The sequence below is a fragment of the Chlamydotis macqueenii genome, chromosome 17 (assembly GCF_036417535.1).
Source record: "Chlamydotis macqueenii isolate bChlMac1 chromosome 17, bChlMac1.mat, whole genome shotgun sequence".
Taxonomy (NCBI): domain Eukaryota; kingdom Metazoa; phylum Chordata; class Aves; order Otidiformes; family Otididae; genus Chlamydotis; species Chlamydotis macqueenii.
The window spans coordinates 12,369,136-12,381,510 of record NC_141572.1 but is presented as its reverse complement, the minus strand read 5'-3'; the positions used below and the strand labels follow the sequence as shown (position 1 = coordinate 12,381,510).

General features: G+C 52.8%; 1 protein-coding gene across 1 annotated transcript in view; it reads left to right on the top strand.

The window, feature by feature from the left end:
* SRRM4 (serine/arginine repetitive matrix 4) overlaps nucleotides 1-7,455 on the top strand; it is a 39,962-nt gene extending 32,507 nt beyond the window's left edge. Inside the window, exons 9-13 of the mRNA XM_086761861.1 lie at nucleotides 2,479-2,816; nucleotides 4,355-4,567; nucleotides 4,824-4,934; nucleotides 6,418-6,564; nucleotides 7,156-7,455. Of these exons, the coding sequence (XP_086617987.1) occupies nucleotides 2,479-2,816; nucleotides 4,355-4,567; nucleotides 4,824-4,934; nucleotides 6,418-6,564; nucleotides 7,156-7,417 (1,071 nt within the window). The 3' untranslated portion in view covers nucleotides 7,418-7,455. The remainder of the gene's footprint in view (nucleotides 1-2,478; nucleotides 2,817-4,354; nucleotides 4,568-4,823; nucleotides 4,935-6,417; nucleotides 6,565-7,155) is intronic.
* The last annotated feature ends 4,920 nt before the right edge of the window (nucleotides 7,456-12,375 follow it).

Below are 12,375 nucleotides of genomic sequence, written 5' to 3'. Positions count from 1 at the left end.
CCTCCCCTCTGACCTTGCCCGGGCCAGACCCTCCAGCCCTCACAAGGGCTGCGGGCTCCGTATTTCACTGATATCCATGTGTTGCCTCTTCCCAGAGTGATGCTACCGCAGATGTTGAGCTACAGAGGAGCTTGTTGATCCCCCAGTCATTTGACAGATTTTGTGATGTGCTGACAACAGCTGCTGCTTTGAAGGTAGACGTCAGCTAAGGCAAAGCAAGAACACGCATCCCGGGTACCAACAGCAGTGTTGAAAGCTGTTTTAGAAATGCCAAGACACTGTGGTGTTTCTTGGCAGCGATAAAAGCCTTTTGGTTCAGCCTGGGAGGGAACACAAGCGATAGCGTCTGAGGTCAGTGTCCCCCAGAGCAGCCCTGTGCCCGCTCCAGGCCTTTCCTACCTGGAGGTACCAGGTGCACCTCACGTGGTGGTTTTATGCCTGTAAACAAAAGGTGGTGAAAAGCTGGTTGTCTCTTGGTTAGGGTTCTGATCTAATGCAAAGCATAACGCATCTTTAAAAAAAAATAATCTGGTGCCACAATTTGAAAGCACAATTGTGGCTGGGGACAGTGCAGTGGTTTATAGCCAGGAGGCCAGTTCTCTCAGGGCTCTGTGGCACCAGAGTTTCAGAAAGAACTGGTGAAAAACAGAGGATGCTCCTGTGGCATTCCAATTTCTACTGGAGTAAACAAGGACTGGTAGAGAAGTGTTAGAGCTGAGAAGTAGCAAGGAGCAGTCCTAGATGCCAAAATCAGGGCTTGTCATGTGTGTACCCACTCATTCCTACTTGGGAACATCTGGGAGAGGTTTCTGCTTTGTCCAGGGCTTCTGTGCTGAAGGTGCATGTTGGCTGGCGAGGAAGGATCGTGTCATTTCCCCTGTCTGTTGCTGGGGCTCCCGATGCCTCCGAGGAAGGACTGAGCGTGGCTTAGAAGTTAGGATGGGGTGGGGATGAGGGAGTCCCCATCTCCAGGATGGATTTGCTGGGATGAACTAATTCCTGTCCCTCTGTCCCTTATCCCAGAAGCAGTAATGCCTCTCTCTCTAGCAACATAGGAAGTATTTGAAGATGCTACAACTCCGGGTGTTCTCAGAGCATGAGGGTTTTGTAGGTAGTTGCCATTCTGCGGACAGCTGAGAGCCGCTGTGCGTGTTGGTAGCTCTGCTCTGGTTTCAGCTGCTGCTGGTTCAGGGATGGCTGAGCCCCCACACAGAGGCTGGCGGGAGCAGGGCTGTCATCTCCTTCCCCACAGGTCTCCAGCGTAGCACGGGGAGGACATTTTTCCTCCTCTACTTAATTTTTTTCCTTCTTCCCTCATTGATTTCCCTCTGTCACTCTGTCACACGAAACCCAAGGGGATTTAGTGCAAACTGTGACTTTTCGGTACAAGCGATCAGCCTCCAGGAACGGGCTGGATGGCCAATTTAAAGCAGAAGGAAACAAAAATGAATAATAAGTGAGATAAGCAAAGCAGACAAAAAGCAGTCATGACATTTGCGTAGAGGAGGTGAGCGAACAGTTGGCAGTGTGGATTGAAGAGAGGGTTTATGTTTTTTTCATGTAATTTGAGACTCTAATGATGGACTTATGTTGCCCGCTCTTCCTTTTTTCTTACACCTTACCTACTAAAGGAGGAGTTCTTGATGGGTAAGTGGATGCTATCCGCAAGACACCAGGGAATTTATTAGAGGTCACTTGAGCGCATTAGCTATATCTTCTTCAGGGGGAAAAAAGCACACAAAGAAGTATCTGTATACCTTTTATTTCCAGAGGGATTTTTCTTTTTTTCCCCTCCCCCTCCTTTTTTATTTTTTTCTTTTTTTTTTTTTTTTTTTTTTTTTGTTTTGTTTCAAAGTGATAAGCTTGGGGTTTTTTTTGCCAGTTTTTACTTTGTACAAAAGCCCTTAATTTGTTTTCATTTGAACTTTCTTTGCTTGTTTTAGTGACATTCATTCAGCCTCTTTATTAAGGAAACTTAAAAAATTCACTCATTTAAGATTTTGTTTCATTTTTATTTTCTTTCCAAGGATTATGTAGGGATTTTATATGTATATTCCCTCCCCTTTTTTTTTCTCCCCCTCTTTAAGGCTAAATAAGGGCTTTGTCCTCTGTTACACCTTTTTAATTTAGTTAGTTATTTTGATTCTTTGGTTGCCCGTTTATGTTGTTGAACTCTTTTGTTTAACATGAATCGCATGCTGATACTCTTTGCATGATCTCTAAATCTTCCCATTATCATAGCAGGGGGAAAATAAGTTTCTTCTTACTGTGGATTTCTTTCAGGGATATGTGCTTTTGTTTTCTTCTCTTTCTTCTTTTTCTTTCTTTCTTTCTTACTTTGTTGCTTTCCTTTCCTTTTGTTTCAGTGCATCACTATGGTAAAATTTCTGGGTTTATTTAAAAAAAAAGCAAAGTAAAACCAAACACAACTCCCCCCCAACCCGTTCAAACAATGCCAAATGGCTTTTTTGCTTTCAGATCTCTCAGTCAGGGTCTTCTGCTGGCCTCTTTACCAAAACAGACAGCCCGCCTGGCACCCTAGCCAGCCAGAACGGAGAGTATCATGAATATGACTCAGGAAACGATACTTCCTCCCCTCCCTCCACTCAAACGAGCTCGTCCAGGTCAAAGGACAGCCAGGAGAAAAGAAGTCTAGTCCATGATGGCTTTGGCCATGCCTTCTCGTCCGGGAAGCCCAAACTGGCCAACAGCGGTAACAGCTCTGATTCAGGAAATTCCTTCACCAGTTGCTTTTCCCAGACCAAGGGAACAGCTTTGGAAAATCTGTCTCCAGATGCCCAGGGACAAGACCGAAGGTCAGTGATTACCAGTAGCTGCTGCTGGCAGCCAGATACCTGGTACCGTGTTGCTCTGTATCTCCTGCCCGCTCGCCGGTTGCAGTGGTGAGCTGGCAGGGAGGGTTTTGCGGTCTGGAGGCAGTTAGATAGAAATCAGACCCGCGGTCTTGCCAGTCTGGAGTCGGCAACCCAGCAATGGCAAATGCTGTAGCCTGAGGAGGAGGATGAAAACTCAGCCATCACACCCCTGGGTATTGCCTCTGCTGGCTCTTCCGGCTTTTTTGTGGCTAACACAGGGTTTGGCCCTGCGCTGAGCTGTGTCCTTTGTGACCATGTCAAATAAAAGAGTCACTGGCGCTTCTGGACAAAGTCTGGAAAGGTGCATGAGGGGGTTGCCATGCTAATTCTCCCCCTCCACTTACTGTGGGGAAGGGGAGCAGGATTCATTTTCGCTAAAACCATTACAGGCTGTTCTTTCACCTATCCAATGAACCAAATCCAGCCTGCCCCTTTCCAGCTCATTCAGGACTGGTCCTGGGTGACAAGGTAGCATCTGCAGGTGGGGAGCACAGAGAGGGGCAGGTGCCTCACTGCCTGTGGGATTACACAGGCATGGGGCATCAGGGCTGGGAATAGGAATCAAACCACCATCCAGTGCCACAGGTCATCATCAGGAGAGAGGAGTAGATGCCAGTCTCCATCACCGCCTCCCGTTCCGGGGGGTTTGCCCGGTGATGTTGGGGATGAAGGCACTGCAGCGCAGTGGCTGGTATCCAAGGCTATGCTCAGGCAGTGGTGTTAGGGAGCTCTTCCAGCTCAGGCCCTTGGGATTTAAAAGCTGAAAGTTAGAGCCAGTATGTTTTCTGGGAGTGGGAGCAGTGAATGAGAGAGGAGAGGGACACAGGCAAATTAGTGTTAGGAAGAACAAGCCCTCAATTTTCAGTCAGAGGGTAGAACTTCAGGGCTGTGTATGCTTTTCACTTTGTGACACCAGTGGGATAACTCTGCCTTCACATGGGTGGAGCTGGGATTGCAACTGGCCCTGGCTACTGGGAGGCTGCCTGGCTGCTGGGCTCTAACTCCAGTTCATACCCAGGGCACTTCTGGAAACGGAGGAATTCATGCAGCCCTGTCCAAAGGCAACGGGATGTGCCTGCTTGTGCTGCTCCACGGGCAGGCTGGAGCACAGGCCCTTGCCCTGCCATGCTCGGGCTGTCCCCTGCTCCAGCACTTCTCACCTCCCTCCCCAGGGCCTGCACCACTCGCTGGCCTGAGCCAGGCTCTGCCAGCCAGACACCTCTGGGGCAGGCGTGGGGCAGAAGAGCTGCCCCTCAGCACCTGAAACTTCTTCCACAGCCTGGAGAGTGAGCTCTTGGGCTCTGACTCACACACACAGGGTCTCCTGCAACAGCAGCCTGGGGAGCTGGGAGGTCATCTTTATCCCCAGTTGGGGAATGGGAGGATGGGAGTACTTGGCTGGAGCATGGTGCTCCCCTCAGCCAGGGACCAGTCCCAGTTCAGCCACAGCTTCAGTGACTGCCCAAATATGTTCACAGGGGGTGCCTGTCCTTGTGTCTCAGCTCTTCAGAGGAGAAGCAGCAAAACTTCCTGCCTTCCCCAAGCCACAGCTCCCCGCTGAGGCCGTGCTCCCGCAGCGAGTCGTACACCAGCACGGGCAGATCCTCCCTCAGCTCCAGCCGCTCCCGCTCCTCGCACCGCAAGGCCTCTCCCAGGTACTCCCGAAGCAGGTCCTGCTCTTCAGGAAAGAGGTAAGGCCAGCTAAAACAGCTGTCTCTGTGATCCTAGGCAATGTCTAACACTTGCAAGCTGGCAGGCTCCTTGCAGGAGGAGATGTAAGAGTTTGGGAGGTGCCTAGGGCACCACATGGCTTAGGGTGAACTGGCCACAGAGCTGATCCGAGACCATGGGGCATCTCTTTCTCCCAGGAACCCAGATTCAGAGGAGTCTGGTACAGCATCACCCTGCAGCGTCTTTAACTCTCTTGTGGTTCTTGCCTATCCGTAGGTCGTCTTCACGTTCCCCCAGCTACTCCTCCAAATCCTGCAAAAAAAGTCCTGGGAGCAGGAGTTCAAGGCCTCGTCGGAGCCCCAGTTACTCCCGCTACAGCCCTAGCAGGTACAGCTGTCTCCTTATGCGATACCTACTGTCTCATGCTTTCCCACTGCCTCCATCGCTTGTTTGGACTCCAGCACACCTGCTGGCTCCTGCCAGCCCCAAACTGCTCCCTCAGCTTCCTCACTGGGTGCTTTAGTCCTCAGCAGCAGGGTGAGAGGGAGCAGGGTGACACAGAGTAAGGCATACAGCAGGGGAATTTCACACAAAGCACTTTTGGGGGCGGGTTGCTGGGAGGCAGACCTGGTTTATCCCTGGCTTTGAGGCATCATGGTACCTCACACTTAGAGTGCGTGACATGTGAAGCTCCGAGCCTTTGCAAGGGACACGCTACGCAGCCAAGAGTGCACAGATGGCTGCTCGATGGTGTTTGCCAGGGCCTCATGCAAGTGGAAGATGCCTCACAGAAAAACCCGCGGAGTGCCCCCCTCTCTGTCATGCTGTTGTGAATGGTGGGCAGAACGTTGGGCTCCGCTTGGGTCTGCCCGCAGCTTGCATCGCCCGAGGAGCCCACGCCAGCCAGCAGCCCCTGCAGCCCTGCTCAGAGAGGGATCTTATTGCAGCAGGGAAAGACACTCTGCTTTTCAGAGTCGCAGCTCTGCCCAGGAGTTGCCAGGCCCTGGAAGCGTCCCTGCTGCGCGGGCAGATGCCAGGTACCCTCACGCCGGCACTCACACAGCCTGGCAGGGGGAAACAGTCCAGGCAACTCTGCTCCCTCCACACCCCACAGAAAACATGCATCTCTCAGCTCAGCCCCAGAGATGCCTCTGAGCAGGTTTTTCTTGTAACAACTCAGCTGCTGTGAACATTTTGCACCCTTAAAACGTTACATTCCCAGGGTGTGATTCTTGTAGGCTGTGACAATTCCCACGCTGTTGTAGGAGTGCAAGGATCCTTCCTGCGTGCAAGGATCAGGGCCTTGACCTGTAACGTGTTGCTTTGCAGATGGCATTGAGCAGGGTGTATGAAGTCAGCTGCGATCCACGAAAGGGCTTGCGCTGACGTGTACGGTAATTTAACAAAAGAGAAAACCATAGCAACACCGGCACTCCTTCTGGCACGCCGCGCAGAGCGGCACGGCCCTGTGGGGATACCGGGGCCCTCCGCTCCCGTGGGGCCTGCTGGCAGGGTTGTTCCCGCCTGCTTCTGCAGCACGGCCAGCAAGAGCAATTTTAGTAGAGCTACGTAAAAGGTGCAGCCACAGGGAGAGGTGCATGGAAGACATATTAGCTCAGCGGTGTGGGGCCACCTGAAACCTCCAGACACAATTAGTGGGTGTCCATCTGTCCAGCCAAATTAACATCTCTTTGTCCAGCCAAGTGAGTGTGCACAGGGCTGATGCCACCAGAGCACTTTGCTTAGAATGGTCCCTTCTGGAGCTGAGCATCCTCTGCTCATTTGTGCCTTCATGGGTCACTGCCTCCACATCCAAAACCCACCCCGCACAAACCCGGCAGTGACAGTCTCCAACTTGTGCCTTCCCCAGAGACCGTGAGCGAGAGCACAAGTACGGCTCTAGTGAGAAGGAGTCGCACAGGGAGCGTGACCGCCGGCGGCGGCAGCGGTCCTATTCACCCCTGAGGAAACGCCGGAGAGACTCTCCCAGCCACCTCGAAGCTCGACGCATCACGAGGTAAGGGGACGCGGTCCTCTTTTTTGGAGACAGGCTCAGCTGGGCTCCCTGGGGAGAAGGTGGGCTGTCCTTAGGTCCTTAGCACTTGCCGGCAGAGGTTTCTCCAGGAGGAGAATGGTTTCCCTGAACCTTATCAGCAGGCCCTTCCGCCCCTCCTAGAGCTCAGGGATTTCCATCTAAGGCAGCGGGCAGATGAGGGGGGGCTGTCTCACTTACAGCAAAGGAAAAAGGCAGATGAAGTCAGAGCAGGGGACTTACCAGGCAGGTACCAGGAATACCCTCCCACAGGCTTTTTGTTTCACCCTCTCTTGTGACAGATGTCCCACACTATAGAGACAGTCAAATATTGACTCTAACCTTCATGCTGAGGACATCAGGCCGAGCCCTGCCTCAGACTGGTGTTTGGGGTATTCCCCAGGGCCCTGGGGTGGGTGGTTTGTATCCCAAGCCCTGTCAACTATCTGATCTCTTCCTTTTTTTTTCTTTTAAGTAGAGGAGGAGTGTTGTGCAGAGTGAACAGTGCTTTTGAGAGATTTGTGCAGTAAATCAGTCCTTGTGTCACTGGTAACCCATGACTCTCTGTGCCCACAGTGCCCGCAAACGCCCCATCCCCTACTACCGTCCCAGTCCCTCCTCCTCCAGCAGCGCCAGCAGCTATTCCTCCTGGTACAGCAGCTCTAGCCGCTCCGGCAGGAGCCGGAGCTACTCCAGCTACCGGATGAGCCGGAGCAGAAGCTGGAGCAGCAGCAGCGCCGAGGGCAGGAGCCGCAGCCGGAGTTCGTGCCCCAGGAGCAGCCGCAGCAGGAGCAGGAGCTCTGACTCAGGAGGCAGCTCTGACAGCCTGCGTCGCTAGGGAGTGCCGCCGATGGCTGGCGTGCAGCGTCACCTCCAAATTCCTGGCATTCTCCACTTCCTTCCCACCTACCTGGCCATCGATAGCAATCATCCTCGATACTGATGTGGTGGCAGTGCTGGGTCCCACTTCCCTGCTTCAGAGTAAGAGCCCCTGTGCGCTCGGCGCAGCCCCTTTGCTGCCTCATGGAGAGAGTGGATCCATCCCAGCTCCCAGGCCAGGGCTGGAAGAAGAGTTGGTGCTTTACAGAGGGTCTGTCATGACAGACCTGCTCCGTTCTCTCTGATGCCCCCATCTACCCATTGCTGCCGCTCTCCAAAGCACTACCGGCTGGTCCAAAGGAAAGAATTCAGCTCCTTGCTCTTCTGCCAAACCAGGAGCCAGCAAATTAATTTCTCTTGGAGGGAGACCCCCAATTGGGAAGGAATTTGCTGGAAAGCTTCGGTGATGAGTGGGGGTGACTTGTCCCCTCCAAGGCAAATACCAAGTCCCTTGCATCTCTCCAGAGTTTCTGCCCACTCTGCAGCAAGCCTCTTCCATGAGAAAGTGTTTATTTATTGCTAGTCAAACAGCACCTGCTATAAACAGAAGGCTAGAAATCCCTCCTGATGTAATTCCTGAGGGAAAAAGAAGACCATTCCCTCTCTTTCTCCCGCCCTTTCCTACCAGGTATGCATCATCTTTTGTCCCCTCCCCAGCGCTGTGACTTGCGTGCGAACAAACTGCAGCAGATGTGGGGCCGATGGCGTACGAGGGAGAGGGGAGCTGGCGCCAAGCTGCGTTCCAAGGGCCAGACCACGGTGTGGGAGGTGAGGACTGTGTGGGGTTCCCTTCCTGGAGGAACCCTCTCGCAGTTTGGGTTTGGGTTTTTCCAAAGGGAGCCTTGCCCTTGGAGCGCAGCGCTGGTGGGACTGTGAGGAGAGCAGGAGACAGCCCAGCTGTGGGGTGTAGTGAGAGCAGGCAGGGGTAAAAGGGTGTTACGTGAGCCAGGGGACCCCAAATGTCCTCCCTTATAACAGGCAGCAGTTTCAAGCAGTGCCAGGAGGATTTCAGGAAATCATTTCTCCTTAAGACCCTCAGGCTCCCCCCGAGGCAGAATTAGCGGCCACAGCAGCCCCATAGGAGGACCCACACCGGTCTGGGATGGATGCTCGTGCCCAGTTTGTTGCTGGGAGGACAGAGCAGTGCAGGGGGACAGAGAGGGCCCCCCACTAATTGCCTGTTTTTCCGAGGAGCCGCAGGCAGCGGCAGGAGGGCCCTGCCTGCCCGGGCGGCCCTGGGCCCTGGGGATTTGTCTCCCTGCCAGCCCAGCTGCCTTCGCAATTACTGTGTTTTGCAGGGTAACAAAGGCTTCTCCCAGCACAGGCTGAGCTGGTGCTGAGGAGTTTTTCTCTTACAACACCTGGGTGCTTAGAGACGCTAATTTGGGCCTAAGACTCCCTTCCCTCCCTTTTTCCATCCCCTCCCCTTCCATCCTGCACGATTATTAACGAGTTCAGGCTTAATGAGTCAAGGAGGTGTGTCATTTAAGTGTCACAGAAGAGCCTAAGTGGAGCCAGCATTTGCTGGAGGAGGAGAGGGGGTAGAAAGAAATGCAACTCCTCCCCAGCTAAAGAGTTCCCTGCAGCCGGTAAAGTTTTACGCTGGGGTCCCTTTTTCCCAGTATCCTTCCTACTGCTGCTCCCCCTTGTGCTGTGCCTTCAGCCCCCAAAGCCCCCGCTTTTCCCAGTCGCTCATCGCCCACCTCGCTCTCTGCAGATAATTTGAGGTTGAGGGTGGCCGAGGCAGAGAGCTGGGCGCTGGTGGGGTCGGTGGCTTGGTGGGGACATAGGTCCATCTCCTGGGAGGCCACTTTCTAGGACACAGAGAGGAGCGTTCCTGGTAGGGCTGAGCAAATGCTCTAGGGCTCAGGTTTTTGCAGCAGGGCGAGAAGCAAGTGCCACTGCCTTCCCTCCCGCGCTGGCCCTGACAGCGGCCCCTTGGCCATCTTCTGCAGTGACCTCCCTTCTCGTAAAGGGCTGAAAACCTCACGCTTCTTCCCCAAAGAGTCTCTCCCAGTTTGACGCTGAAATGCCCCGTCCTTCTGCTCCCTAGGAAGACCCGAAGGCAGCAATGGGAGCCCAAACCCCAGCTCTACCAGTGTTTCAAGAGCAGCCTCATGCCTCTTAACACCCCCTAACACACGTGTGCATCTGTGGCAAGGATGCAGCGAGCCAGGAGGTCAAAAAAAAAAAAAAAAGAAAAGAAATGAAGAGGGGCTTTGTGCAACTGGTGTAAATATCAAAACGCAACATTGACTTGAGTTCCTCGTGGCTGGGGACGGATGATCAACACATCAGGGCAGCAGCACCCGCCAACCGCGGGACAGGAGATGACTCTGAGGGCTGCGTGGGGCTGACGGTGGCCCTCGTACCCGTCCGGCTGCTCCATGCTTTGGGAGCTGCCTCTGCTTGTACAGTCGGTGGCAGCTAAACACTCCTGGGGTTTCCAGAGCAGACTTGCCTTGGAGTAAACCTCTTAAATTATTTATTTATTTATTTATTTATTTTATTATTATTCTGTTTTTAATTGTATGTCAGAATAGATGCAGGTGGTCACCATTACCAGTATTTATTTATTTAATGGTTTGTTTTTTTTTTTTACAATAAGTTATTTTTGGATCTGTTTGTTTGGATGTACCCATGCCGCTGTTCTCATGTAAAGGTTTACAGCACTGGCCCTTCTCAGCAAGGTGGCTGGAGGAACAACGGTAGCTCCTGCTGCCACCGTCTCCCTTTGGCCACGCTCTCTGGAGCAGGGTGGAAAGCGTGTGATGGCGAGAGGGATGCAGGGCAGAGCTGTTGGTCTGTTTTCATGTTAAAATCTAGGGTTTCTCATTAGATTTGTGCAGGAACGCAATGGATGTCACCAGAGAAATGGGGCTAGGATCTCACAGAGGTGATGGCGAGGGTCTGCTCACCGGACAGCCCAGTGAAGGGCAGTTTGCAGCGCTGCAAGGGGAAGTCTCGCGCCGGCCGGGTGCCAGCTGGCTGCTGCTGCTGTTTCCCTTGGCTCCGCACAGGCACCGCTGGTTTCCCTGGGAGGATGCCGTCGCTAGGACTCCCCTCCCGTATTTATTGCTGCGCAGTGACCCGCTCATGGAAAAACTAAAGGAATGAGACCGTGAGAGAGTGATCCGTGCTGAAGATGCTTGCAAAATCCAGCCTCTGGTGACAGGACCTAACCGAGTCTGTGCGTGTATGTGTACATACGTGTGTGTGTATGTATATGTGCACCTGTGCGTATACATACGAGTTTCCCTCAGTGGTGGTATTTATTTTTTAACTTATTTAAGATTTTTAGTACAACCTGGAACATTACCCTCCCTGTTGGTGGGCAACTGAGTTTTCCGTCAGTTTGTGAGAAGCCCGTGAGCTTTTCTGTCTCTGTGCCTTTTGCTAGTGCTTTTTTTCTTTTTTAATGTTGTTTTGTTCATTAATCTCTTTTACTGATTTTTGCTCTGCGTCTGGCATCTCAGATTGCTGCTTCTGCTCTCTGCAAGGAGCAGTGTTCACTGGGTGGAAAGGCAGCTCGGTCATTTCAGTGCTGGTGAATCGCTGCTCACCTGCGGCCGGCTGCACCAGGGATGCCCAGGGCCGGCCGTGGCCTCACCCGGCGTAGCAAGGCTTCAGGAAAACCTCTCAGCCATTTTTTGAAGGCTCTGTCTCAGAGGATTTTGCTTTCCTCAAACATAGAGGTTCTTTCCTACCCTCGATTTTGTTTCCATCCCGCAAGCGCCCTGGTTGTCTTTTCCTGGGAGAGCGCATGTTGCAGCACTCGCTCCCAAATGTCCCCCGACCCTGGAGTCGTGCCGTCTGCTTTCCCTGCTCCCTGCACCTGCCTTGGCTCTGGGTTTGTCACGCCGAACGAGGCTCATCCCACCTCTCCTAACCTCAGCGCTGGGGCTGGGCTCCAGAAAACCCAGCCCAATCTCTGCAGATTCGCTGGAAAGCAAAGATAAGGGATATTTCAAAGCACTGTTGTGTTTTTTTCTTTTCTTTGCGGGTTGCAGCACTCGGTTGAGCTTTGCTTTATGTTGACTGCAACTTTTCTCAATGTTTTTGTTGTTTTGGGGGACTGAAGTCGTACCAAACTTGTCTGCAACAGCCAATCAACGTTATTTTGCTATGCATTGTACATATATTGAACAGGCTGAGAGGACTTAGCCTCTATTTAATATTTATTTCTTCTATTTATTGAGCATTAGTTTTAAAAAGCTGTTTGGTCTTGCCGTTGGGTCTGCGAAGGTGGGAGCCTTTGAGGCGTTGCCCTGTACATTGGAGAGAGGTTATCAGAGAGGTGAATTGCTGAGGCTGGCACCTGCCGGCGTGGAGGCATCTGGCAGACAAATTAGCCTCATTTGGAGCCCAACCACCAGTGATTTAGGGAGAAACCTAATTTAGATGGAGATGAGTAAGGCAGGGAAAAATCCTCTATCTTCTTGGACCAGCTTCTGTTGACAAATCACAAGCCCCTGGAAAGGTGCAGGGCATTCAGAGGTGACAGGGCAACTGTGGCAGAGGAATAACCTTGCTCTCTGGCCTCCGTGCCGCGTAGGGCTGTTTGGATCCCTGGGATCTCTGATCTCCCACCACTGACCCCCTCTTGCCTCTCGGTTATTGGGGGAAGGGGGGACTTGTCGCCCTTTCATCCATGTGAGGAAGGGGATGGAGTTGGTGACTCGCTGTGGTCTCGACCACCCTGCCCCATCCCGAGACTCTCGTCCTCATGCCACGTCCTACTTCGCCCCCTTCCCTGAGCTTTGTGCCAGAACCGGTAGCTTGGTCTGGATGTGAGCTCGGGAAGGGTGGCCAGGACAGGACTGAGGTCTCTCCTGTCCTCTCCGACATGAGCTGGAGCTTGCTGCAGGCATCCTCCCACAGCTTTGAAAAAACCTTGGGATGTGCTAAAAATCACAA